The following is a 23,320-nucleotide window of genomic DNA, read 5'->3' as shown; positions in this document are numbered from 1 at the left end:
TTTTTTTTTTTTTTTTTTTTTTTTTTTTTTTTTTTTTTTAATAATCTTGTGTAAAATGGTTGAAGAAAATCCAGTCTGGTGAAGGTGTGACTGTGGGGATAAGGGAGTTTATTTTCCTGTTGGTGAAGTAGTGGTTGTTTCACTCTTTCTTACTGTGCATTCCCCATCATGTGGTTTTGGTAAGGAGCATTTAATGTGTGCAGCATCTTGATTTGTCGATACTGTGTGCTCTCTGTCTGGGGGGTGGAAGCCATGCTGTTTGAAGAGCATTTCTTGAGCACATACAGGTTAAACTTCTCTGCTCTCCACCAACTGTATGGACAAACAGGTGGCAGAGCAGAATGCAGGGAGCTGACCTGGCTGATCCCGTTGTTGGGGGCACTGAGGCTTTCCTGTTTATGCAGCATACCTCTCAGATGTTCATCCCACTCCTTATGAATAAAGCACTTAGTGTTGATCTCCGGGGTTCTGGCATGCCCCTCACTGTGCAGATTTTGATGTCTCCTCTTTCGTAAAATGCATCCATTTGTAAGTATCAGAGGGAAATCTGTCTTCGAAGGCATGAAAATCCACCACTGTCAAATTGGCAAACTCCCTTTTTTTTTTTTTTTTTTTTCCCCTTTCCTTTTGGAGCCAACAATCCATTGGAGAAATTAAAATGATATTTATTTTCTTTTTCCCATTCCTTCTTCCCCCCCAAGTACTTCTGTCCTGAGAGCAGCACAGGCCCGGGGCATGCTGCTTTGCAGAGCTGGGGATCACAGAATGATGGTCAGATGCTTGCCTGCTGGAGGCTCCTTCCTGAACATGATGCAGATATTCCAAAACTGCTGAATTATAGAGCTGGTAGCAATAGTAAGCAACTTTGCCTTTGGAAAGAGGTGCCCAAATCTCTGCTGAGTGCTCATGCAGAGTCCCCATGGCATAGAACACCTTAGGTTGGAAGGGTCTTTATAGACCATCCAGTTCCCCCTGGCCGTGTGCTGGCTGCCCCCACCAGCTGGGGCTGCCCAGGGCCCCATCCCACCTGGCCTTCATGCTCCAGTTGTGCATTCTTTAAATGGAAACTTATTTTTTTTTTCTCCTGAAGATGTTGCACACAGTTTCGTTTGCAGAACTGTTTGCTCCAAAAATGTTTTCTTTCAGGAAGCAGAAAGATCTGGGGGCACTCAGCTGGATGCTTCCTTTGTAACCAGCATGACAGCAAGCCAGAGTACTCTTAGCTAAATAAAGTTTTGCCAAAATACACACTTTTTTTTATTTGAAGAAATATCACCAGGAACACTCAGGAAGAGGAGTTGGTCTGGACACTAGCCTGATTTCTTCAGTTTTCTGATTTCTATTAAGCATGGGCCTGGATTGTGGAGACTAAGGTTATGAATCCAACGGGAGCCTGTAGGGAAGATGCCAAGTGAATTTTCTTGAGTGTGAAATGTTTTGTTTCTCAACCCAGCCTGCCTGTAGAGGGATGGCACTGAAGTGCCTGCTGGGCCACCGCAGGCCAAGCAGAGATCTCAGCCTGACAGCTCTGTGCTGCTTTGTTCCTGTGGCATCTGTATGGAGCAGGGTTGTTTTTTGCTTCCAGCAGGGGCAGGTAGAGGAAAATGTTTCTAAAATATTTGAATCCTTCAGAGTTTTGTGAAAATGTTTTAGAAATACAGCTCTATTCCACGCAACCACTTTCTCCCTCTGGCTCTCATTTCCTTCTATAAGAAAAGGATTTCGTATCTGTCAGTAGCCTTCCTGCAGAAGCAGTGATGCTGTTTGGACAGCTACAAAGACAGCAGCCCAAATGGGGACACGTGTCCATAGCAACTGGGGAAAAAAAAGAGCAAAAAGAGGAGGTGAAGCAGCAAGCTCTCTACTGGCTCACCCATCCTCTGAGGCTGGTGATGTGGGAACATCTTGCCCAGTGGTTATGCAAGGAGTGTGCTTGGTGGGGTCCAGGGATGTCTTCTTGCCCCTGCTGTTCAATCAGAGGTGGAACTGATGCTTCCCTACATCTAAAATCATCTGATTTGCAGAACTTCATACTTTGAATTGACAGAGTTACAAAGTCTTGGTAAGAAATAAGTGCTCATCTGTTGGTTGAAAATAAAGGGGATAAGTAGGAAAAGAAGATCTCTTATTTCCCCTAAAGACAGTTGCAAAGCTCTTAACCAACACAGCTTATCAGGATCTGTGTGTACTACCTGTGCGTGCTATCAGCTGCAGGCTGATCTCTGAGTTCTTGTGTTCCTCCCCACTGTTGTGTAAAGCAGAAATTACAATAGAAATGTATCTCAAGTGTAGTCTGCAAGGGCTTTCTGTAAATTTGTCTGGGGTTTTCTGTAAATTTGTGTGTCCTTTCTTGTCTTGTTCCTCAATGACGCAGTAGCTTCGGCTCTTGGTTATGATCAAAGTCTGAAGACTGCTAGATTTGTTTTAATATTTCATGGTTTAGGGTGTCAAGAGATTGAAAACTAAGAATACATCTGCTATGTAACTAAGGTTTCTGAGGAGAGGAACGTGTTACAGAAATACTCATACGGCCGGTAGGTTTTACCATTTAATGAGAAATGAGGCTGTAACACATTTGGTCAAGCCAAGAAGGCCAAAGGCATCTTGGCTTGTATCAGCAATGGTGCAGCCAGCCTCTTGTCCTGGCACTTGGCAGAGGTGAATACAGCCTTCATCCAGAGAGTGGCTAGCCAGCTGGATGCTCATGTTTTGTTGGTTTTTTTTTAACCTTTACCTCTGTAGACAGGATTTGACAGCTGCTTTCGTTCTCAACGCTTCGTTAATGGTTCTTGTCCATGTGAGCTGTTCTGTGTGTGAAGATCAGGGTGATGGCAGAAGACAGCTCTCCTCTTTGCATTGCTGAAGCCTTGTCCAAACAATTCATTCAAGCTGGAAGGGTCGGCAGGGGCTGTCGAGAGGAACAGATGGTTCTTATTCCTAAATTTACAGTGTTTTTTTTCCCTTCCCCCACTCCCCACTGTCAGATGAAACGATTTCTTTCATTAATTCCAGCAAGTTCTGTAAACAGAGCGTGTAAATATATATAAACAAATGCCTGATCTGCCTTGGTTTGAATATTTGAGAGCAGCAGTTTACAAAGCTCACTCCTGCCTCTGGGCAGAGGAGGAGAAGTGGGAGGAGGAATTCAGCCATGGGTCTCCTTTTGTCTTTGCAAACCTCTCATCTGAGCTGCTGGGGTCTTTGTGGTCCTAAGGGCAGGCTGACCCTGGCAGTCACAGCAGTATGTGGGGGATGTAAAGCCTATCTTCCTCATTTTGGGTGGAGCTGGGAACAAAATTCTCTGCTGCTTTCCCCACCTGATGTGTTTTTTGTTGTTTTTTTTTTTCCTTTTTTTTCTACCAGTATAGACTCAAGGCACCAGTAAGTAGTCTGATGTGTTGGGTGGGGATGGACACTGGTCTATCCATGGTTTCATCATGGTTTCATCTGTGTTCTTGGATCTGTGTGATGGGCACACTGTGATCTAGGCTCCCTTACAAGGGCAGCATCACCTGTGCTGATATTCAGTCTTCAGCTGGTGATGATGAGCTCAGGAAGGGTCAGTGTTATTGCTTGTGCTGGTGCCTGCATAGAAATGCTGGGAAAGGCCTGCTGAGCACTGTGCGTGGTGCTCAGGTTGCTTCTGTGACCATCTCCTAGGAGGTTCCAAGGAGGTAGAGCTGGTGATGCAGACACCATTTGTGCTTTTTGTTACTGGCTTTCGACTAATAAATTCTGCCAAATCCTGATGTTTTTATATTTCTGCTAGTGTGTTTAACAGGTAGGGTTTCATTGGAGTCAGTGAAGTGATCTGCCATGAAGCCAGGGGATGTGCTGGGGACAGGCAGGTTTTCTGGCAGAGGAAGAGGCTCTGTGGCCATGCAGAACTGGGCATAGAGTCAGGACGAGTCACACAGTCATGCTCCTGGCCACAACTCACCCTTTTTCAGGAAAAGAAAACAGAAGAGTGAAAGGTTGTTGAAGGTGCACTCTTGGCATTAAAATACTGCAGTTAGTTTCCATCAGAGGTTAGCAGTGGGGTTTCTTGAGAACCACTGTTGGCATCTGTGGTTTTTAATCGCTTCAGAATGGGAAGAGGTAATATTTGCAGATGACACAGCTACTGAAGCCAGTGGTAATGAAGTTGGTAGAGTGGTTTCGGAGGTGTTTCAAAAGGCTGCAGAGAAGTTGAGCTGCTCAGCAGCATCCAGCAGGGAAAACACTCACAGACGTGTGCTCTGAATAAAGATATTCAACCTATTCAAATAAAATTGATGGGGGTTAATTCTTAGCTACTTGGTGAGAAGCAGGCTGGAGGCTGCTGGCTGTCAGCAGCAGCACCTGTCTTCTGTTCTGGTGCAAAATAATCTCATTTGGTGCAACTGCTGCTGTCCATCGTTTTTGCTCTGTTGTTTTTGTGCTTATTATCAGTGAAAGCCCTTCATATTGCAGCCTACAGTAGAGAACCTCCTTTAGCAGGGGTTGGACTTGGTGATCTCCATAGGTTCCTTCCGACCTCCGTGATTATGTGATTCTGTGATTTTGAGTGTGTTTGTCTGTACCATCCCAACCCCTGACCTACCCAAGTCAGAAGTTGGGATAAGCTCAGTACTTATTTAGAGGAGCAAAATGTTCCAAAACACCGAACTATTCTATTAAGCCAGCAAGAGGTTTTAATTTCCTGCTGGATAAATGCCTAATAAATTTAAGTGGTCAGATGAATACAAATATTACCCTTTGTAGGGAGAGATGGAGGCAGGGGTGTCAGTTTGGCCTGTCTATACAAACCAGCATCCATCAGAGCCCTTGCCCATTTGTTATCAAGGGTAAGGACAGAAGTTTCTCTGGCTGTCCTGCTGTGGATCTGGGTAGCGTGAAGGCCTACAAGCTGGAGCAAGAGACAGAGAGAAGCAGCATGGGAAGGAGAAGGACAGGGTGTGTGGTTGGATCCATCTTGGTTGAACCCCAAATAAGTATTTTGAGGCACCGGTGATGCATCTGGGGCTGATGGCATTCAACAGCTGGGCTGGGAGCCATCCTGGATGGCTGCAGGAGCCTTCAGGGCTTGTGGCTGCTTGGCTGATGGCTGCCGGGGGGTGGAGGAGCTGGATGTGGTTGATGTGCTGTTTGCAACGCGTGGCCCGGTGGGGCTTCGGTGAGGGGAAGGAGAGGCTCCTCTGCAGCTGCACTGAAAGGATAAACAGGAGGACAAACAAAAATCTCAGTACACATTGTGCTCAGTGCAGCCGTCCAGACACTGAGCAATGGATGCAGAGCAGATGCGGCCTATCTGGTGTGCGTGGTGCTGGCAGCCCTCCTGGTGCTGCGCCCTTCCCCAGCTGGCTTCAGTGCACTCCTGAATTTTAGCAGCTTCTTCCTTTCTTAATGCTTCCCCTTTGAGAGAGGTCTGGCTGTGGCTGCCCTGAGCTGTGGTTGTGGTTTATCTGAACCACAGATTATTTGGCTTGTTGCCCGATAGAATGCCAAAGCTGAAGATGTCCACAGCCAAGCAGCATGGGAAGGGGGGAGAAAAGAAGTCATGGCAACGTGTTATAAAGGCCTGTTCTTCAAAGTAATCTTAGATTCTAATTTTGACTTTGAATGTATACGTGCCATCTTCAGCCTTGTAACCGTGGATGCTCTGCTGAAGGTGACATGAATGCAAAAAGCACTAACGAGGAAATCCTTGGCAAATCTCCTGATAGCCTGACTTCAGCTGAGATATTTCCAGTTTTTAAAAACTATTTCACGGTGTGGAAAAAGAAAGAAGTCAGAGCAAGGATACAATCAGCTCTTTGCCTAGAGGTTGCTTACGGAGCTTTCCTTATGTCATTATTTTCTTTCATATCGGTTTGAAGGTTCACTTGTTTGTTCTGAATGGTGCTTTGTCTGAATACACTTTCAAGATTTGCGGTTAATGGTGGTTGTAGGATGGAGAGATTATCCCAGAGCTGCCCTATTGTTCCATGGGAAGTGGGAGCCACGGGAATGAGCTTCTTCTAAGGGGATTTGGGGGGGAGGTGGGAAAAGGGAGAGCTGGAAGCGTCCTGTGTGCCAGCAGTGAGCGGGGTGTCCATCCCAGGGAGAAACCTCCCAGCTCTCATAAATGGGAGTTAGTAGTGTGGTTTTATTTATTTGGGTATCGTTTTAGTGCTGATCTGAGTCCTGCCTCGAGGCTTCTGTACAGGTAGGATTGGCACAGCTTTGATTTTCTTTGCTGTAGAGATACAATTATATATAGAAACTTGGCGTAGCAAATACATGGGTATGTCCATCTTCAACTCCATGGATATGTTTGTGTCGGGAGGACTTGGGAATATTTGAGAGCTCTGTCTTTTGAGGGGAACAGCTGACTCTTGGAAATAATTGATTTAAAATAAGAATCTCTGCTGCAATGTAATGTATGAGTGCAATTAAACAGTACAATGATTTTCTTCTTCTGCATCTTCATGCTCACGGCTTTACGGGTTGGATCTCCCTGGTATGTCCATGAGGGCTGGGAACAGCCTGGCTTTGTTTTCCCATGAGCTGGGGGGAAATAGATTACCATTCAGTCCATGGGTCTGGGGGAGGATATGGACGCATTAGGCAATGTGGTTTAAATCTGAAGGCCATTACTGTTTGGGCACTTGGTTAATGGAGCGTTGCATAGTTTATGTACTTAGTGTTCCTGGGAGATTGAAATGCCCTTAAAAAGCAAATCTGTCCAACAGCCCTGTCTTTCTACAACATAAATTAAAAGGCCAAGTAACCAGATCTGGCTCAGTGATCACCTGGAGAAAATGAGGCAGAGTCTGCCCAGTGCACTGCCTTGATTTCTGACTGCATTCTGTAGCAGTGATCTCTGCCTGGGTGAGAACTACCTGGTGCATACACATTTCTATCCAAACTCACTCAAATTTAGTTCTTATTGCTGCTCATGTTCACTTGACTTCAGCACTCAGGGCTTACAAATACAGGAGGGATGAGAGGAGAGGGGAATGGCAGTTTGGGGCTGATGGAGGTGGGAGTTGAAGCATGAGTGCATCCTAACATTTCCTGAAGGTGTTTGTTTCTTTTTCTCCCTTCTTTTGGTCTTTTCAAAAGTAACTTTTGCTTACTCATGAAGTACTTTCCCAGTGTAAATGCAGGGCAAGCTGCTGCTCTGTTTCAATAACATCAGCCATTCCAGGGAAATCACCCCCACCCTTCCCTGTGCTGTCAGCACTAACAATTTTTTGTCCAGATTTGTTCATGCACATTTCAGAAATCAGTGCACGTCTGGATCTAGAAGTGTTAAATGAGCTTTGAAATGACTTTTTCTGTCTTTAAAGGAAATAAAATGCACATATTTCATAAGAGGGATAACTTTCAGATAAAAATAAGTTTTGTTACAGCCATGCAAATCCTCTGCAGCAAGACCTGGGGCTGTTAGGCTTTGGTGAAGGGAAGTCTGAGTGCATGCTCACCTCATCCACACGTTGGAAGCTCATTACGGTTTGCTCTGTATCCACTATCTTTACACTTGGTCTGTGTGTTCAGGCTTTATGACGCTGTGGCACGCAGGAGGCTCATGGAAATCTTCAGTGACTTGGTTAGACGTAGGTATTAGTTTATGCTGTCAGCTGTCCTACTCTTCTCATGTCCATTTGCTGCTGTATGTAACAAAACACCTTATACTTAAAGGCCAGGGATGAAGTTCTTGGAAAGCTGTTCATGTCTAGCAACTCTTACTTTTAAGCTAAAACCATTACACTAGGATTTTTTTTTTCATTGTAGGATGAGAATCTATAACAAGAAGGCCAAGTGGGTTTGGAGCTTAGAAGGCAGTGTTGGTGGTACACGTGTTTTTGATGAGAGGAAATCCTCCCCCCAGTTCTCCATCACATTTGTAGCATTTCCTTAACATGGGCAGATCTTGGTTTTGACTTCTTCCTTCTTTCAGGGGTTTATATTGCTGCTGTCACTATGGCTGATGTGTGCTGCTAATTGGCTTTTTTTTTTTTTTTTTTTTTTTTTTTTTGCCTATTAATTGCTTTGTAGATTTGTGTTGATGCCTTCATTTGACATCAGAACTTGAGTGGAAAATTGTATACTTAAAAAAATATATGTTTAAAAAAAATAATCTGATGAGGCCATTGAGGAAGGGAGCCATAGATCCATCTTAACATGATAAATGTATTGATTGCTTAGTGAGGTCTGTGCTTGCAAATGAGTGGTGGCAGTATCTAAGGGCATAGAGGTAAGAAGCTGATCTTCCTTGGTGTTGTTGAGCAGATGAAATGATTCTATTTCCAACTGAAGTTCCATTATTCCTTTTGTGCTTTTTCTAAATTTTGATCCTTGTAGGCACTCTGATATTTTAATAATGGTGAAATCTGAAGATTAGCACTTAGGATTGTGTGGTGGTAGCTTCCCTTGATCTCTGGATGCAGAACCTGTCTGGGTCACAAGGAGACATGGTTATTCAGTAAAGTCAGGAAATCAGAGCTTTGGGAGAAGCAAAGCTGTCCTTGTTGTAAATGATTGAAGAGTGGGATCCTCTTCAGCTCTTGGGATATGTGTTGGTTGAGAGAGCCACAGGTAGGTTGTGTTGGCCTTGGCCACCCCACTAGAGGAGATGGTGAGAACAAAGGCTGGAGAACATTGTGTTCTTTGGGACTTCACTTTCCAAAGGCAGCAACTTTACAGGTGGGTTTAAGTGATGGTTTCTTTTCCTCCCCCCTCAAAATACTGTCCAAAGAGTTGGTGTGCATACTGAGGACCCCAGGAGCAGACCCTGCTTAATGGGCTGCCACTGAAGGTCAACAGATGACTTAGTTGAATATGTGGTAGTTGATGTTAGGAGAGTTATCATCTTGTGCCTTTAGAACTTTTTTTTTCTTAAGGAGCTAAGTATTTATTGTTTTTACAGGCATGTTATGGCTCTGCATGCTGCCATAGCAGTCCTAATCAGAAAATGAATTTTTAATAGTCTCTCTCCTGGAGAAAAAATACCTTCTGGTAGTGTTGATTTGAGCTTCACAGCAGTGTAGCTTGCCTGAAACAATATCTCATGTTTTGGCATGCAATGCAAATGATTAAACTAATTTTCTGCACAATCACCCTCTTTTAGGCACTGCTGTTACCGAAGGAAACCTTGAGCTATTCCTGTGCAGCCCAAAATCCTGTGTGTGACTGGGGAGGTCGTGGTGTGATGCCACAGGCACACTGCCTTGGGACAGGTTTGGTTGTGTGCAGGATGCTGCTTATCAATATTGCTCTCTGTGAAATAACTCAGGGGCTGCTGAGCCTCGTGTAGCCATGTGAGTGGGTTTTCTCTTTCTGGGCTTTGTTCTCAATGTGTTGCTGCAGCTGTTCCCAATCCACACTTCCAGGCAGCTCTGACTTTTTGAGCACCGTGACCCCCGACCATCTGGGAATAAAACATATTTCTTTGCAGGCTCCCACCAGCCTGCTCAGGCTGTTCTTATCGCTGTGACTGCCCTGCTGCTCTGCTCCTAACAAGGTGAATTAATGAGGGAATTACTGGGCTTCACTTGCATTCCTGCCACCAGGAACCAGTCACTAACATTTAGCTTTACACCCAGAGGCTGCAGAGCCTCTGTGTCAAGACCAGTAGGTAAACTCAGCAAATTAAAAGCCCTGGGAACAGTCCCTTGGTGTGTTAACATTTAATGCTTGGTTTCCGCTTGGGCTGTTCTAGGAAAACATGCTTTGTAGGAAACTTGTTTGACTTCTCTGCAGTATCCCAGGTGGTGGTCAGACTGCTTCCAACATCAGCTTTCTGAACCCAGGTTCAGTGTGGGTGTCTCGTGGTCTTCTGGAGCCTGACCTGAAGCAGATTTGCAGCTGGCAACCTGGGAAGCCTGGGGTTCGTTCTCTGTGAGACGTCAAGAGAGAGCAGCCAGTTTCATTTTTTGTCAGTGGTGTTCCAGAGCAACCCTATCGAGTTGTTTCTCTGGGAAAAGAATAACGCTAAGCCACGCTTACTTCCCATTTTTAATGCTTTTTGATAAATTCTCTCTCCTTAGAAACAGGCACTGCATTTAGTGCTTGTCTGGACGGAAACATGGATGGACGTGTACTCATGTGACTGTCTTTAATGCACCTTTGTAACTTGGAGCATTTTCAGTGCCTGCACTTGATTCTCCAGATGCAGAGCCAAAGGCACATACTGGCTGTTCCCGTGAGCTGAGAACTGAAATGCAATTCCCTCTCTGCCTCAAGAGAAAAATGTTGGAAGAAGCTTTGTTTCTGACTTTCCAAAACATATTTGAAACATAAGTCAGTGGCAGGCTTTGTTTTGGAAATGGTCTCGCTCCAGCAACGGTTCTGCCAAGGCTGTTTATCCCAATTCCTACATAGCTTCACAGGCTGAGAAAGTAAAACTGGTGTGTGGGTGGCTGCTTGAAAATGGTCCTTATGGATATTGCTGCAATTTGTTTAGCAAATAGCGGTAGCTTGTGCATGAGCCTGTAATTCACACAGCATGTACTAGAGCACAGTGCGATGGCATGTGGAAAGATGGGGTGGTGGAAAAAGCAGAGGCAGGAGGCTTGGAAACTCTGTGTCCTGTTATGTGACGTGATTCAGATGTGCTAGAAGTCTTAGAGTTTTCTTAACTGGTTATTGGAGAAGTCAAAACTTCCAACATCACAGAGAAAAGAGGGCTGTTCTGTCCTTGCTGGGGCAGGTGATGGATGTGAACACCAACAGTGTTCTTTCCAAATAGTTGCAGCGTTAATAATGGACTGAGTCTGAGGAATCTTTGGCTGGTGAGTAGGAGGTGGAAGGACAGGGGTGGGAGGGAGGTGGAACCATCCAAATTCCAGAAAATTCACTGTTTTGGGATAGGAAAATACTCGGTCTCTCTCTGGTGGTGAAGACAGCAGTGTGCTAGCTAGCCTGGATGGCTGTCCTGTTCCTAAACTGGTGCTGCTGAATTTGCAGCTCTCATCTTGTCATATAATTTAATTTCGACTTATAACTGGCATTGTTGAGCCTAATTGTCTTTGATATCATCCGATTCAGACAGGAGCCGAGCCAGGCACTAGCACTGCTTTGGGCCATGGGCACATGAGGAGTGGAGAAAGGGCTGCCATTCAGCAGGCTGGGGAAGGAAAACCTTTAAGAGACTGTTTAATAAACCAATGGGCTGAGATTGGTAACGATGAAGGACTGAGCTGCTGGGTTGTGTCCAGAAGCAAGGGCAGTCTGGCAGTGTGTCTACTTGTGCACCTAAGCTGAAGCTGCCTCTGTGCTGACTTTGGCCTGGATTGCCTTCAGCTCACCACTTGAACTTGCCCAGTCTATTTGTCCTTTAAAGAAATGGTGTTGCAGTTCCCACCAGATCGCCTGATATTTCAGTTTACTGTTTGCAAGGTACTGCAACGTAGCCCAGTAATCCTGTTTTCTTTTTACAGGAAGATACGCGTTTGCCAGTTGGCTAAATGTCATGTTTGAAGAAGCTACAAGTTCGTGTTTTAGCTATCTAAACTTTTGCTGTTTGGAAGTAATTTATTTTCCAGTTGTTCTTCCCTCCGCGCATCTCCACCTCTGAGCAGACAGCAGACAGAGCTGGGGCTGAACATTGGGAACATTCCCACCTACATCTCCTACTGTCTAATTGAAATGTCATAGCAGAAATTAAAATGTAATGTGATTTGTTTAGTTTTGATGCCTTTAGAGATATTTTCTCATGCAGGAAACATCTGTAAGAGATGCCTTGCGCCATTCCAGGGCTGGGAAGTATGGCCTTCATACAGCTGAAAAGTTGTTGGTGGATCTCCTCACCTCCCAGTGCCACCATTGGATCTGTGGTGGGCTCTGGTGGGTAGGAGTTGCATCTCCCACACGAGGAAGACTTACCCTTGCTGTGACCTTTCATATTCATTTTGGGGTTAGCTTGGACTTGTCCAAGGATCCCAGCCCTCTGTCGCCCCAAGCAGAGGCAGCTCTGTGGTTGGGTCTGTGAATAAAATGGAGCCCTTCCAAAATGGCGTGTGCAGTCCTTGATCATCTGTGATCTGGCAGCACTTGCCAAGTGTAAAATGCCTTTTTAAAACGAGCTTTTATCGTTTGTGCTGAAAAAGAGCTTTGAGCCTTCCTGTGCGGATAGGACTTTTGTGTTGTGCATGGTATCTCTCCAGTCCCTAATGAATAAACACAGCTGGCGTTTTTGGGAGATGGATTTAACATCTTTTCATCAAAGCTGTAAAAATACAGCGGCGATTACAGAATTCCACATCTTCTGATTTTTGTGCCGATCCGCGCACCAACTTCAGAGTGATCAAATGAAAAAATGCTTTACTTATGAGGCTGCCTTCAGCCCATTCCAGAGGAAACAAGTTTCCACTCCTTCCCCCCCCTCTGGAAACTCGACTGGAACAAGCAGCCTTGATGACTTATCAATGTTGGATTATCATGCAATAATTTACCAGGCAGCCCTTTGCTGTCCGGAGCCGCCTACACGCACAAGTCAATGGTGCCTTTGTTCTGGAGTGCCTGGAAGAATGCATGACCTAATGGGGCGGTGGGAGTTCACGTTCATTCCAGCATGCTGAGGTTCCCCGAGCGTCCCTGTGCCTTTCCTTCCTCCTGCCCCATTTCAGGACAAGTGCCATAGGAAAAGCAACCTGCTTTGTCCCATCCAGCACTGGTGGAGCTCATTGTGCCAAAATCTATTGTTTTGGTGGAGCACGGCTTGTGACGTGCTTGTGATAAATCCTTCAGATTATCAGAAAAGGTAAACCCTATGTTTTCTCTTTGTTTCAGACTCTGGCTACGCCATTTCTATGTGCAATACCAGTGCTGTAATAATCCTGCACAAAATTTCCCAGAGAAGTCTGGATGTCATTATTATAGATGTCTGCTGTAGCACTGTAATAATTCCTTGTTTTCATAGAATTACAGAATGGCTTGGGTTGGAAGGGACCCTGAGGATCATCAAGCTTCTACCCCTCTGCCACAGGCAGGGCCGCCAACCTCCAGATCTGGTACTAGAGCAGGCTGCCCAGGGCTCCATCCAACCTGGCCTTGAACACCTCCAGGGATGGAGCATCCACAACTTTTTGTGCAGCTTGTGCCAGCACCTCACCACTCTCTCTATGAGGAACTCATTCTCCTTAAACACTCCCTTCCTACCATCAATCTCTGTGCTCCAGGAGGGTCTCTAGAATAAGAGGCTGCCCAAAATCCTGCAGTAGTTGAGAGCAGTGCTTGGTGCAAGAAATTTACTCCTAAGTAAAATCTTGTTAACTCAGTATCACCTGTCTCTTGCCATTGCTGGTGTTTCTCCTTTGGAGCTACTGAGTGCTTTCTGCCCCAAGTCTTTGGCAGCAGTGTCTGCTTGTAGCTGGTCGAGCCTTGCGCTGGGTGAGGGAACTGAGACAAGAGTAAGGAGGAGGGATGAATGTCCATAGGCACCTCCCAGGGCCTGAGCTGGCTTCCCTTCTGGCCACGAGCATGGGGCAGGTCAGCAGGAGGAAATGCCAGGGAGCTGCTGGCCCTTACCTTGTTGCTGTGAAATGGAAATGAAGGCCAGTTGAAAAGCAATAAATGTGAAACAGGAGATAGCCAAAAGGGAAACATTCAGAGCAAGGTTTAACTGTTTCATTACAATTCTGAGAATTTTGCTGAAAATGAAAGTGCAGGAAAAACTCTTTGCCCAGTGCACGTTCTCAGACGGAGTTATTTTCTCAGCAGCAGAACTTAGCAGCGGCCGTTTAAAGCTTGCTGTGAGGAGGCTGCAAAGTGGAGTCGCAGACAATAAGGAAGGGAGCGGGAGTTCTTCCTGCGGCCACGGATGTGAGCGGACCGATAATGAAGGAGCCAAGTGTCGGTGGGGCTTATCTCAAAGGCATCTGCTCACAATCCGGTGCTTGTAGTGGCTGTGCCAGCTGGCAGGATGCTTTCCTGATGTAAATCATCCATCCTTTCTGAGGAGCCTGAGCACAAGGAGCCCTTTTGTGAGTAGGCATGAATTCTTAACTTGGAGGGGAAAGGGAGGAGTTTCTCATCCAGATCTAAACAGCATTTACTTACATTTTCCAGGCTATCTTTATGGTGCTCAGTGTGGTGTGCTTCCTGCTGGGGTGCAGGAATGATGACCCTACTGATGTCTGCCCCCTGGCCCTGGGTGTTGTGCTTGGGCTGACAGCATGGTTGGGTTGTTGGGGATGGTGTGCCCTGCATCCGACACTGCCAAACAGCTCTCACCATTATTGCTGCCGTCTTTGAATCTGTAACAGCAGAGCTGCCTTGGAACCACGTGCATATTTATGTGATTTTCTACATCAGCATGCACTGTAAGAAGGGCTGCTTGTTTTTGTCACCTTGCCACTTGCAGGTGGACATCTTTCTGTGCCAGAAAGGATGCTGTATGAAAACATGAGGCTTGTGCTTTTGTGCTCCAGAGGTATGCCAGGTTGCACTCCCAAAGTGCTGAGCTCATGATTGCTAATTACAGTGCATCATCTTTCTGCTAATGACCTTCTTTAAAAAACACATGGAGCTCTTCCTGTAAAATAGATCTGCTGCTTCTCAGTACACAGGGAAATACATCAGATGCATGATGCTGTTAGATGCTTTAAGGCCACAATGAGATCAAAACAATTGTCGTTGTCTAGGAACAGAAGAGCAATGACTTCTCTCTTCAAAATAAAATGTTTAAAGCTGCTTTTCACCTCATTATTGCTGTTGCTATTCCTTAGAGTAACAGCAACATGTATTTATGGAGCCCTGCAAGACCTGGAAGCCTTATCTTTGCTAGGAAAGAGGCTGTGCAGCCTTGAAGAGTTTGCAGGCAGGCTGCTAAGCACAGCTTTTATGTTCAGTATAAACAAGGGGGGGAAACGTGTTTCAACACTGTGTCAGCTGGTCTTGGGTAAATGCTATTGTTCCTGCAGTATTTACCCATGGCAGGCTGTTACAGTGCTGGAGCACAGCCTTGCTGTGTGCATTAACTGCATTCCAATGTCATGCCATTAGCAGGGCTTCTCAAGCAGTCACGCTGCCAGCTAAAATAAATGTCTTTTCACCTGGGCTGTGCACTTGGACAAGTTTCCAGTAAGTTTTCTTTGGCCTGTGGTGTAAAACTGAAGACGAAGGAAGCGTTCTTTCAGTTTAACACATGGGTTTCTATGGAAAAATGTTTCTGTGCTGCTCAGAGCCTGGTTTGCACATGCTGTGCCTTTAGCTTGGGTGATGTTTTTTGCAAGGAGCTGCAGGAGAGCTCTTTGGGAAACAGAGATCATAATCCAGTTAGTTAGAGTGGAGATGGGAGAAAAGCCAGCAGGTTGTTGGCATGAGGTGGTGAGGGCATGGAAGTTTTTAGCTGGGATGCTCCTGCAGGCTTTGATTTATTTCTTGATAGGGATGTTCAGGCTGTGAATTGGCCTTCTGCTGGAACAAAGTACAAATGGGATTACATCTCCTGCTTGCATTGGGTGGTGAGAGGAGGCTAAGCCTTTGCTGTACAATGGTAAGTATTGATAGGAAGAATTTCTGGCCTTCATGGGATCAAGTTGTCATTGACAGTGAGATAAATTCTCACTTGTTGCCTTCTGTGTGTAAGAAGATCACATTGAGTAACTTGACTCTGAACCAACAGTCAGCTGGAACAGAGCAAGAGCAACAGATTGTTAATGTCTGGCTTCCAGTCTTGGGCTTAGCTCATCTATAAGCTCACACACTGTATGAGTAGAATAGTAGGAAGTGTTGGGGGCCTTGTATCACTGTGATGCTCCAGGTTGGAGAGGGAGTCATTCATTAACTTCAGATCAGAGTCTCACTTGCATAAAACTGGGATGATTGGAGTAATGTTAGATGTGAAAGAACTTAAATTGGAGGTGTCATTTCATTGCAGTCAGCTTTTTGCAGATGCGCTTTAGGCCTATGCTATTCCTGTTGCCTTGTGCTGCCTGTCTGTGCAGTGAAACACTCTTCAGCAGGTGCCAAGTCTCCTGATAAAATTTAATGTGGTGCCATTCATTTATTTTTACAAACAGGGGTTAAACCTGCATAACTCCTACAGCAGAGGAAGCCTGTGTCTTGATCAACTGATCCTCTGAGCAGTTGGTTTATGTGTGCAGGAGTGCATGTTCAAGTCACCAGAGAGAATCCTTTTTGGAGGATGGTGTGCTGTTGTCTGCAGACCTGTTGGGAGAACAGAGGGAAGGGATGTGGCTTTGTATTTATCCCATGGCTAGCGTGTTGCACTTCAAACTGAAGAATGTCTTGGCAACTTTAATCATAGTTTCCAAGAAACTTGAACCTTGCTTTGTCTTTCCCAGGGAATATTTAGAAGGGGATGTCCTCAATAGTTCAGTGCTGGAGGAAAGACATCATGAGTACTGGAAAGAGTTGGGACTGTTTCTCTGTCTGAGCAGGGGGAACCCTGTACTGTGACTCTTACCTCTGGTTAATAATGTTTCTCCAATACGTATTTTTGGAATAAATATCAAATTGCATGATTAGCTTAGACCTGGCCTTAGATATACACATGCTGTTTGTGCATCTGTGACTGTTCATCCTTTTGGGATAAGGATGTAATCAGTGATGCCTGCAAAAGAGAATTACAGTGCATTAGCTGTGTGTTAAGTTGTGCTGAAATCCATGGATCTGTTTATTTATCTCTTCAGCCTTCGCCTTGACCTTTGGTTCCTTCACCTTGTCTTTGCTGGGAAGTACAGTGCTTGTGGTACTGGAAGCTGCCCATCCTGTTGGATGGAACTGGAGATCTTCTAAACCTAAACCTTTGTTGTGAGTTGTTTCTTACTCCTTTGTTCCATCTCCTACAGGAAAGGCCTTTGACATCACATACGTGAGACTGAAGTTCCACACCAGCAGGCCAGAGAGCTTCGCCATCTACAAACGCACACGGGAGGATGGCCCGTGGGTGCCCTACCAGTATTACAGTGGGTCCTGTGAGAGCACCTATAACAAAGTCAACCGGGGCTTTATTCGGACTGGGGAGGACGAGCAGCAGGCACTCTGCACGGATGAGTTCAGTGACATCTCCCCCCTCACTGGGGGCAACGTGGCTTTCTCAACGTTGGAAGGACGTCCCAGCGCCTACAACTTTGACAACAGCCCTGTGCTGCAGGTACGTGAGCAGGACTGGTGTCTGTCAGATAGTCTGAGCTGGGTCCTTCTGTTAACTGTCATGAATGGCAGCTTTGGGGGCTGGACTGTTCATACTCGAGCCCTTGTTCATGGACCACTGGACAGGTAGGGTGGGTGGGGTGATCCAAAGAAATGTTTCTGGAGAAAGAATGGAACTCCATTGTAAGTAAGTTTTAGGTAAAACAACAACAAAGAAAATGTCAGTGGTATCAAAGATGACTTTTCATAGACACCATGGAAATCTTCAGAGAATGGATGCTTACCTCTGTCAGCTTAGAAAGCAGCTGCAGCATTTTGCTGTTGTTTCAGCTATACGAATAGGGCCTGAGTCTGCTATGAGGCATCTTCATGTATGTTTTGAGCACAGAACATCAAGAAACATAGTATATGATTAACAAGTGAGGAGTTGTTTGAAACCCTAACTTTCTGCATTACATGTATGCTGAGGCAGGGGGAGCGTGATTTTATCTACCTTTAGTTTCTCTTACAAAAGGCTTAGATAAGGGATTTGGTCAGGGGCTTTTTGTTCTTACCATTCATGCTGCTGGCTGGGCAGTGCTCTGGAGCATACTGGGGGCACCAGTTTATCCGGTTTACTTGCCATTTTCTCCATGGTCATCATGCAACAAAGAGCTGAAGCTGTGGAATTTGCCCCAACAGGGCTTGTCTCCTTCCTTTAGGAGCTCCTCCCTCCCTCCTCTTACATTAGCAAGGCGATCCCTGATCTTCAGTCAGTGGGCAGAAAAGTATCCGGTGGGGCTGAGTTCTACAAACAAATATAAAGATAAATGGGAGAGAGAAAAACTTGTGAAATGGAAAAGAACCAGTTTGGCCACCTTTTTCCTGCAGACAGACCTTGTTGAGAGTGGTTTCTAATCATGAATGTGAACAGAAAAATTTCCAGTTGGTGATAGGGTTTATAATCCTCTAATAAACTCCATGTAGGGAACGGAGACCTGACCACTGGTTTCCTAAAATACATACAAGCCTCTGGCATTGATTTTGCAGAACTGAAGTAAATCTGTGTTTTGTGCTCAGTGTTTCCATGTGTTGATGCCAGTGCTTGTAGCTCAGCAAATCTCCTTATTGTGCTGACTGAACAGCAGCGCAGCTGCAGTGCAGTTGTACATGCCTGGATGTTTTTCCTGTACTCTTCACCACGTTTGAAGGAAAACAGGATTGCAAAAGCTGTAATAAGAGCAGTGAGATGCTAACAGCCACAGCGTGAAGGTGACATGAAATCTGGAGACTTGCTATGTTTGCTGGCTGTTGCTGGGAGAGGATAGGGAGGTACGTCGTGGAAGATGCTGTGTAAATACAAAGATTAATTCACACCCTCACTCATCTGCCTGTCTTCTTTTCTGGAGATGTATGTCTGCAGATGAGCACACCCTAAAGCTCTTCCCATTCTTGCTTTGCAAGAGAGCAGCCACCAGGTATGTGAGGGTAGCAGAGCTCCTTGTGCTTCTTGCAGCTGAGAGCAGTCAAGGCCCAAGAAGGCCCTGGGAAGGGGTGCAGAGAAAGGGCTGTCTGGAAAACTTATCCGTAGCAAGAGGATATGAAGTAAGGCTTCCTGGGCAGGGCTGGGTGAGCCTCAGAGGAACGGAGGGGAAGTGGTGAGGTAGGAACGTGCTGACTGATGAATGACTGCTGGCCAGACTTACGGAATGTAAATACAGCAGCTGGTGATGCGGTGCTGACACGCACTTCAGGGTTCCTCTGTGTGTGCTCTGATGGGGTTTCTGTCTGCCCTAGGAATGGGTGACAGCCACCGATATTCGGGTGAGCCTCAACCGCCTCAACACCTTCGGAGATGAAGTTTTCAATGACCCCAAAGTGCTCAAGTCGTATTACTACGCGATTTCTGATTTTGCCGTGGGTGGTAGGTGAGTAAACAATAAACCTCTGTGTTTGTTTGGAGCTTTTGGTGGGGATTACCGGAGTGCTTGACAGATTCTGGTTATAGTCACGTGGTACTGTTAAGTTCCTGTCTTTATTGACTGTCAAAATGCCGCAGAGTGAGTCTTTATAGAGCTCACAAATACTATACGTGTCTTCTTGAGGCTGTAAATCTCAGAGGTAGACGAGGACTGAGTGTTTTATTTCCTGATTAGCTCAATTAGTTCAGCGGTTGGGGAAGTGGGGCACAGAAAGTGACAAGAAAGTAAAACAAAGGGGAAAAAAAAAGTATTTAGGAGTGCTTTGTTACACACGTGGTTAATCCGTAGCCTGGAGTAACAGCAAGTAGGAAGTCTCAAGGTTGTTGCTTCACCTAAACGTTGGGGGCGGCCGTCTCCCATGGAGATCTGAAGCACTGTACAGTGCTGTGATTCTCTGTTCCTTCTGCCAAAACGTACTGCAGAATGCTTTAATCTTCATTTGTTGGCAATAGAATGTTTTCGTAAACAGAGTTGAGCCCAGTGGAGCGTTTCAGGCTGTTTGCAGAGAGCAAGCTGGAGACTGGGCTGCCATACCAGTCACATTGTGATCTTTAATTCCTTACTCTGATAACAGTAGCATATGGGCAGCATGTATAACTTTTCCAGGACTCCCATGAGAGAGACACTAAGGAGATGTGTACTAATGTAACACCAGTACTATTTTTGCTTCTTCTGCTTAGTTTATCTTGCTTTAGTGACAGATTTCAGAGGGAGGTGGGTTGGCATTCTTGCTTTTCTGTGCACTTGCCTTGAGGATGCTACACCTGTTTGCTCCACAGGATTTGTGTTATCAGTTTTGTTGTAATCTTACACCTTCTGAAATACGCCTTGTCTCAAGTTTTTATATCTGGGCATTTTCTGGATTGCTCCATGGGAGACCTGGATCTCTGGATTTTAAACACCCATTCTTTGTCTCTTGTTAACCAGATGCAAATGCAATGGCCATGCAAGCGAGTGCATAAGGAATGAGCTTGGGAAGCTGGTCTGCAACTGCAAGCACAACACCTTTGGGGATGACTGTGAGAAGTGCCTTCCCTTCTTCAATGACCGGCCGTGGAGAAGAGCAACAGCAGAAAGTGCCAACGAGTGCTTGCGTATGTGTGTCCACACACCTGGCAGGGCGAGTGCTTGAGGGTTTGCTCCCCTGGTTGTTGAAATGGCCTGGTTTTAAGTCTCTGTCTCTATCAAAAGCCTGTGTGATTTGTGCTCCCAAGTTGGAGATGCTTCAGATCCCTCTTAGTGCCCCTATAGAAGTATATCAGGTTTCTGAGAGCATGAAATGTTTGTTGGAGATTCTGATGTTATCCAAACTCACATCTGCCCATGTTTGCAAAGGAAGGAGACCCAAGCCTTCCTTAGAAGCAGGCCTAAAACTGGGATGACCCAATGCTGTGTTTTATCTGGCATTTCAGCAACATGTCCTGCGAGTTCTCTGATGAAGCATAGGGTGGTAGATGGACTGTTACTGCTGTTGTGTCAGCAGAGGCGTTCAGATTCTCCTTGGGGATCTGCATGCATAACGTGCTCTCAAAACAGGCTCAGATTCCTATCTCAGAGTATATGCTGATGGGAAAGTAGAGCAGAGTCCATTTCCTTGTGCTGCTCGGAGCACATCTAGATCTTTTGAGGAATGTTGCCTTTGGTTTGTCATCCCTGTTCTGCAGGAGCCTTCTGCTGTGTCCCTGGGAAGGAGCATGTCCCTTCTGGAGAGAGATGGGAGCAATCTTTAGGAAAGAACTTTACCACAAAACCTACCAGCTCGTGCTAGTAAAACAAATGCATTTAGTTTCTGGAGTCTAATTGCCTTTTAAAAAGTTCATTTAGTGTTCCCTGATTTCCTCTTGGATTTGGATTACTTTCTTTAGTTACTTCTAGACTATTTCATCCAATTTCAAGACTATTGCAACAGTTCTGGGCTGCAAATGGAAATGTCTGGGACTGAATGCCAATTTATTTTTCTTAGTTTAGTGTTGCAGCTCCTGGTAGTTTACTTTATGGGGAAGCTTTTTCAGACAGAAAAGCTTTCTTCCTGTCTGACCTCGGTGTGCACTGATGGTTCCCAGCTGGCTGTTGGAGACCTGTGGCTTCCCTTGACAGGATGCTGAAGCCCGGCCCTCCCTCTCCCCAAGCAGAGGGAATTTGGGCTCTGTCTGCTCCCAGGAAGAAGCCCTTCTCACAGCAGGATGTCAGCCCTTGCTCTGATCTTGCCATGTGTGTTTGCGTGACTGGAGTCGGTGGTACTGCGTGGGATGGGATGGGAGGGCACTGTGTGGGCTGGAAGTCACCACTAGGCTCACGGGGACGAGAGGGGCCCTGCTGGTGGTCACTGGGTGCACCGTGTCACCAGGATTCCTCAGCATGGCTGAAGTATTCATATTTGTATGCTGGGTTTTGTGACTGGCCGGGTTGGGATTTTTTGGGCTCCTCGCTGCAAGAAAGACATTGAGGCCCTGAAACGGGTTCAAAGAAAGGCGACAAAGCTGGTGAGGGGTCTGGAGCACAGGGCTGATGAGGAGCAGCTGAAGGAGCCGGGAATGTTCAGTCTGGAGGAGGCTCAGGGGAGACCTTACTGCTCTTTATAACTGTCTGAAGGCAGTTGTTGTGAGCTGGGGGTCAGCTTCTTCTCTCATGTAACAATGATAGAACTAGAGGGAATGGCTTCAAGCTGCGCCAGGGAAGATTTAGGCTGGATGTTAGGAAATACTGCTTTTCTGAAAGAGTGGTCATGCAATGGAATGGGCTGCCCGGGGAGGTGGTGGAGTCACCGAGCCTGGAGGTGTTCAAGGAACGTTTGGACGTTGTGTGGAGGGACGTGGTTTAGTGAGAACTATTGGTGATGGGTGGATGGTTGGACTGGACGATCTTGAATGTCTTTTCCAACCTTGGTGATTCAGTGATTTTGGGATATCCACACAGTTGATCCCCATGTGTTTTCCTGCAGCTTGTGACTGCAATGGGAGATCCCAGGAGTGCTACTTCGACCCCGAGCTGTACCGCTCCACCGGCCATGGCGGGCACTGCTCGGGCTGCCGGGACAACACTGACGGCGCCCACTGCGAGAGGTGCAGAGACAGCTTCTACCGCCTCGGGAGCGAGGAGGGCTGCCTGCCCTGCAGCTGCAACCCTGTGGGTAAGTGTAAGGGTGCTGCAGACGATGGCAAGCCTGGAAGTGAAAAGGCTTTTTTGTCATTTTTAATTTTGGCCTGCACAGGAGATGTTTACTGGGTTGTGTAATGGTTAAAATTATCCTTGGATCTAACTGGGCTTGGAGTGGCAGGGGCAGATAGTTCACCACTGCAGCATTTACTCCTTCAAATGTACTCTAAAATAGTTGTCTTTTTTTTTTTTTTTTTTTTTTCCACCACTGTGTATGTGTTGCCTTGGGCACACCCAGCACTAAAGCACTCATTTAAATTCTTAATAAACAAGATTACGCGAGCGGATATTTCAGGAAGTTCTTTGGACCAAAGAATGGTAGTGAATATTAGCAGCATCAGTTTCTCCTACTGAGTATCTAAGCACTGTAAATACAAACCAGTGAAACCTTAAACACAAAAGGGGACGAGAAGAAACAAAGTCAAGTCAAAACATGCAGTTAGACTCCTTTTTTAAAAAAAAGAATGGAAAAAATCCTGGCAGGAGAACAAATCTTTTGTCGTCAAGGGAACCGCTTGACCTGTATGGCGTGGTCCCGTAATTCCAGCAGCCCCGCAACAAATAGGGGCGAAGGAAACAAAAGGGTAACAGATAGTAAGATATGATGTGAAGTTCCAAAATAGAGTAGCTGGAATAAGTAATTGCTTGCGGCATGCCCTAAAAGCAGCCAGCGAGAGGGCTGGCAGGGTACGTCTGCTAGCTAATTTGGTCAGAGTCATACAGTTCTGAAGCTTTGACCAAGAAAGGCCCCTTTTTTCCTCCCTCTGCTCTCCCTGGTTCTCATGCCCTACCTTATTTTAAGACATGTCTGTCCTGAGGGTTGGTGTCAGTGGAGGGAAGAGGCAGTGAGGTGACTTCCCAGGTATTTTAGGACAAATTTCAGAGGCCCTTATAACTTAGGCATCAGCTTGTGTCATCCAGTGTGTATCTGGATTATCTTACATGACTGTTTTTTACCTGAACGCTGTTTTTACCTTAGTAGTCATTTGTGGGATTGCAAAGGAGTCTCTTAGAAGTATGCTGTACTTGGTATATGGTGAAGGCTTTGTACATTCTTCTCTCCTGTCCAGCCTAATCGTCTCATGACTTTTCACTTTGCTATAATCGTCTAACGAGGA

General features: G+C 45.9%; 1 protein-coding gene across 1 annotated transcript in view; it reads left to right on the top strand.

Moving 5' to 3' along the window:
- The window catches only part of LAMC1 (laminin subunit gamma 1), a 50,503-nt gene that overhangs the window by 10,637 nt on the left and 16,546 nt on the right, over positions 1-23,320 (top strand). Inside the window, exons 2-5 of the mRNA XM_042873199.1 lie at positions 16,782-17,086; positions 18,862-18,992; positions 19,974-20,140; positions 21,988-22,176. Of these exons, the coding sequence (XP_042729133.1) occupies positions 16,782-17,086; positions 18,862-18,992; positions 19,974-20,140; positions 21,988-22,176 (792 nt within the window). The remainder of the gene's footprint in view (positions 1-16,781; positions 17,087-18,861; positions 18,993-19,973; positions 20,141-21,987; positions 22,177-23,320) is intronic.

Source organism: Lagopus leucura, unplaced genomic scaffold, assembly GCF_019238085.1.
Source record: "Lagopus leucura isolate 7727_CA_CO unplaced genomic scaffold, USGS_WTPT01 Super-Scaffold_100009, whole genome shotgun sequence".
NCBI classification, from domain to species: domain Eukaryota; kingdom Metazoa; phylum Chordata; class Aves; order Galliformes; family Phasianidae; genus Lagopus; species Lagopus leucura.
Note: the sequence above shows the minus strand (reverse complement) of the source record. Positions and strands in the feature narration are given on the sequence as shown.